This window comes from Mastomys coucha, chromosome X (assembly GCF_008632895.1).
Source record: "Mastomys coucha isolate ucsf_1 chromosome X, UCSF_Mcou_1, whole genome shotgun sequence".
Taxonomy (NCBI): domain Eukaryota; kingdom Metazoa; phylum Chordata; class Mammalia; order Rodentia; family Muridae; genus Mastomys; species Mastomys coucha.
The window spans coordinates 157,738,224-157,741,970 of record NC_045030.1 but is presented as its reverse complement, the minus strand read 5'-3'; the positions used below and the strand labels follow the sequence as shown (position 1 = coordinate 157,741,970).

Genomic DNA, 3,747 nt, shown 5'->3' with positions numbered 1-3,747 from the left:
GGGGGGTGGGGGTGGAGATGGAAGCCCTATGGTCATTCTGCTCAGATTGCATTTGAATAATTTTATAACGCATTTATCTTTGGAGAGAACCCCTCTTTGAATTTTGTCAACGATAGGTTCCTTTATAACAAGTAATTCTAGGACAGTAAATGCTATACTCCAGATAAATGATATCCCTGAAACACAAAAAGGAAAATATAATGCAAGAAAAAAATCAAATCTAGGATTCATACAGAATGAATTTTTAATAGAGTCTAATGTACACTCAGAAAAGCATACAAATATGCTCAGCTTGTAAATTTTCAAAACTGAACCAATCTGCATAAAACACATTCAGAATAATAGAACATCGGGAAATGCCAGGGGTACTTAGGTTTCATTTCAGTTAGCACATTAGTCAAGAGCAATTGCTAGCCACATAGATGTTTAACCTCATTGATTGTTTGCTTGATTTACCCAAACACATCCTCACACAGACAGACAGACAGACAGACACACACACACACACACACACAAGATAGATAGATAGATAGATAGATAGATAGATAGATAGATAGATAGATAGATAGATAGGCATAGAGATAGATAGATAGATAGATAGATAGATAGATAGATAGATAGATAGATAGATAGATAGATAGGCATAGAGATAGATTACATGATCACTTTTCTGTCTTTTATGGTCCAGTTTATGGGAGTTTTAATTTTTAATAAGTGGTTATATTTTATTCTCATTTCTTATAGAATTCTATCATATGGTTATACTACTGAACTATTCTCTTATTGTTGTCCTAACAAATTACCACAAATTTGGTGGCTTAAAGCAATATGACTTATTGAGTTATTGCTTCATAGTTCTGAATTTTAAAAGCCTAAAATGAGTCTAGCTCATTGTTCCCTCTGGAAGTTTTAGGGGCAAACTTTGCTTGCCTTGCTTAGCTTCTGAAGGCTACCATTTGCAGTGGTTCCAGATGCCTTCCTTCATCTTCAGAACTGTAGGGGCAGCTGCTTCTCTGCTCTCTGACTCTGTTCACATAGTCACAAATTCTACCTAATCCCTTGCACGTCTGATTTACAGGCTCATCTCTATCTCTCAGAATAATCCCTCCATTAAAAACACCTTAATTTAGTCACAGTCAGCAGAGTCTCTTTCACCATGAAAAATATTCAGATTCTGCAAGTTAGAGCATAGACATCTGGGGAAGCCATTTTTCAGCCTATTGCATCAACAATATGTTTTCTATCTTATCATCTTGATAAGTGTTTTGACAGTTTACAATTTTATTGAATCCTAAGTATTCTACTGTGATCATTTTTTTACACATCTTTGAGTTTTTGCTGCTGGATATAGTATATAATTGCTGCCCTATAGATAGAGACACCCAGCCTTACAACATTCTGCAAATGAGTCCCCAACTAACAAAAGCATGAGTGAACCGTGGCTCTACATCCTTGTTGATGCTTAATATTGTCTCTATGCCTCCCTCTTTTCCTTTCTTCCATCTTCCCTCTTTTGTGTAGGAACTGATACATTTTATTCGTGGATCTCTGTCTCTTTTGTAATACAATAAAATCTCTTGTTCTCCAAAGCTGAAGATTCCAAGGGCAGTTCCTGTTCTCAAAATGGATGCATCATCTTCAAGTGCCATTCCACCTCAAGATGATAGCCACTCAAAGAAAAGTTATGGTTTCCAGCCCACCATCAACATACGCTATATTCCAAGGGAAGACTGCCCTGACTGGTGGCAAGTAAGAAAACTGAAAAGGTAAAGCTAAGCATTTAAGCGGACTGCCCAGAATATAGAGTAGAGAATATAGATTTTCTATTGCCGCATAGCCTCAGACTACAACCTCAAAGCTGGTAGCGTAGGCCTTACCTGAACTAGGCTGTTGTCTCCAGAAACATCAAGTACTGGAACTAAAAGAGTAGGGAAGCCAAGTGGCCCCTCTGGAGCTGAGAGGATAGATTTCATTGATCCTATCTAACATTCCTCATGATAGTTTTAACATTTTAGTCCTTCCCTTTTTTACTCCCAATTCCTCCAAATAACTGCCTAATCCTAAGCATAGGATCTGTAAGAGGTCTCCCTTATACAAAAAGGGTGAGTTTACAGTAGGCTTGCTTAGTCCTTTCAGGTTTTCAGCCACCAGTCAGGGTAGTCTTCTAAACTATCCAAACTCAGAATTGAAAGTACATTGAAAGTGAGTATCTTCGGCGTCTGTTCCATACTGGATGCTCAATAAATGTTTAATTGAATGGCAACTGGATCATGTAAGAACCGTCAAGTGTTATCCCTTCCTTTTTTGCGGCCTTAGACTTCAGCCTCACCATACTATCCACTGTCGGTCATTCTCAGAGAAGTCAGCTTCCTTGCTGAGGGCTGCTGATGTCTGTCTCTACATAGAGTAAATGCAGAGCCTATCTCTGACACATTGTTTATCTCCTTTTATGCTCTTATTCCTTGACTCTTCTCATCCTCATTATTTTTAAAGCAAATACCTTACTGTACCGATGGTTCAGCCACAGAGTTATGTGGAAACTGAAAGAAAGTAAGTATATACCATTAGATTTAAATATCTTTAAAAATAATAAATCGTGGTTTTCCACTCTAGGGCACACCTAGTTTCTGAGTGCATTGTCTATACCCGATTTCTGAGGAAAGGCTGCACTTATTTGTCTTTTCCCCCTGTGCTTATACATCTGGGCTGGCAAGACATATCCAGTTAAGGCAGGTCACCTCTGATCCTCTGATGCTCTGGGTTCAGTCCCACATCTCTCATGATTGAAGGAGTGAACTAGCTACTTCAAGCTATTGCAAGTTGCATCTCTCTCTCTCCCTCTCCCTCTCCCTCTCTCTCTCCCTCTGTCTCTCTCTTTCTCTCTCTCTCCCACCCTCTTTCTCTCACACACACACACACTGAATGTAAAAACAAAACACAAGGCTAAATAAATTGTTTTGCCTTTTTCAATGAAAGTTTCTGGCAGAGGAGGAAAGCAAACATCTCCTCTGGGGGTTAGGGAGGCTGGTTGAGCAGGTGGGGAGGAGGAATTTTAGAGTCAAGGGCATTTAGAATTCTCTAGGCATATCTTAAAACAAAGCCAGAGGATCATTTCCTTGCCAAAGCTGCCTGTCCCTGTGAATTGTAGTTTAGGGGAAAAAAAAAAGGCTGGGCTATGAAGGCAAACAGGAAATGGGCTCTAAATTCCAGACAAAGAAACCTTTGGACTTTAGAAGAAGGTAAGCAGTTCCTCATGCTCTTAAAATGTTGGACTGCAGAGGCCTATGCTAATCTTGCTGCTTCGTCTGTGTCCAGATGAGTTGCAAGTACAAGGTTCTTAGCTCTAATCACACTGACAGAGAGGAGAAAAATATACTTATCAAATATGTAAAGGACAGAGTGTTGCGCATCTACAAGAGAGGCAGAGCAAAGCTAGTGAGGCTGTCTCCTGATCCAGGTTTTCTGCTGCTGAAGTAATTTTGATCATTGCTAGCAGTTCTCACTTGTTCAAGAGTATTGCTTCTCTGAAAGGGGCAAGATGGCAAATAAAGCCAAATAAGAACTATCTGAAACAAATCACTTTGTGACTTAACATTCAATAATCTTCCATATTATAAAATGTACTGTCAACAACAACAAAACCACGCAATTGTCACCTCAAAGGGGACAAGAAAGAGTTTTAGAGCCAGATATGAGTGCCCATGGCCCAGGATCACAAATTGAGGTCACCCCAAATTCCATGTTCTA

The 3,747-nt window shown here is 39.3% G+C and overlaps 1 protein-coding gene across 1 annotated transcript in view; it reads left to right on the top strand.

The window, feature by feature from the left end:
• Bmx (BMX non-receptor tyrosine kinase) overlaps positions 1-3,747 on the top strand; it is a 66,952-nt gene that overhangs the window by 21,273 nt on the left and 41,932 nt on the right. The window contains exon 7 of the mRNA XM_031376777.1: positions 1,591-1,766. Within this exon, the coding sequence (XP_031232637.1) occupies positions 1,591-1,766 (176 nt within the window). The remainder of the gene's footprint in view (positions 1-1,590; positions 1,767-3,747) is intronic.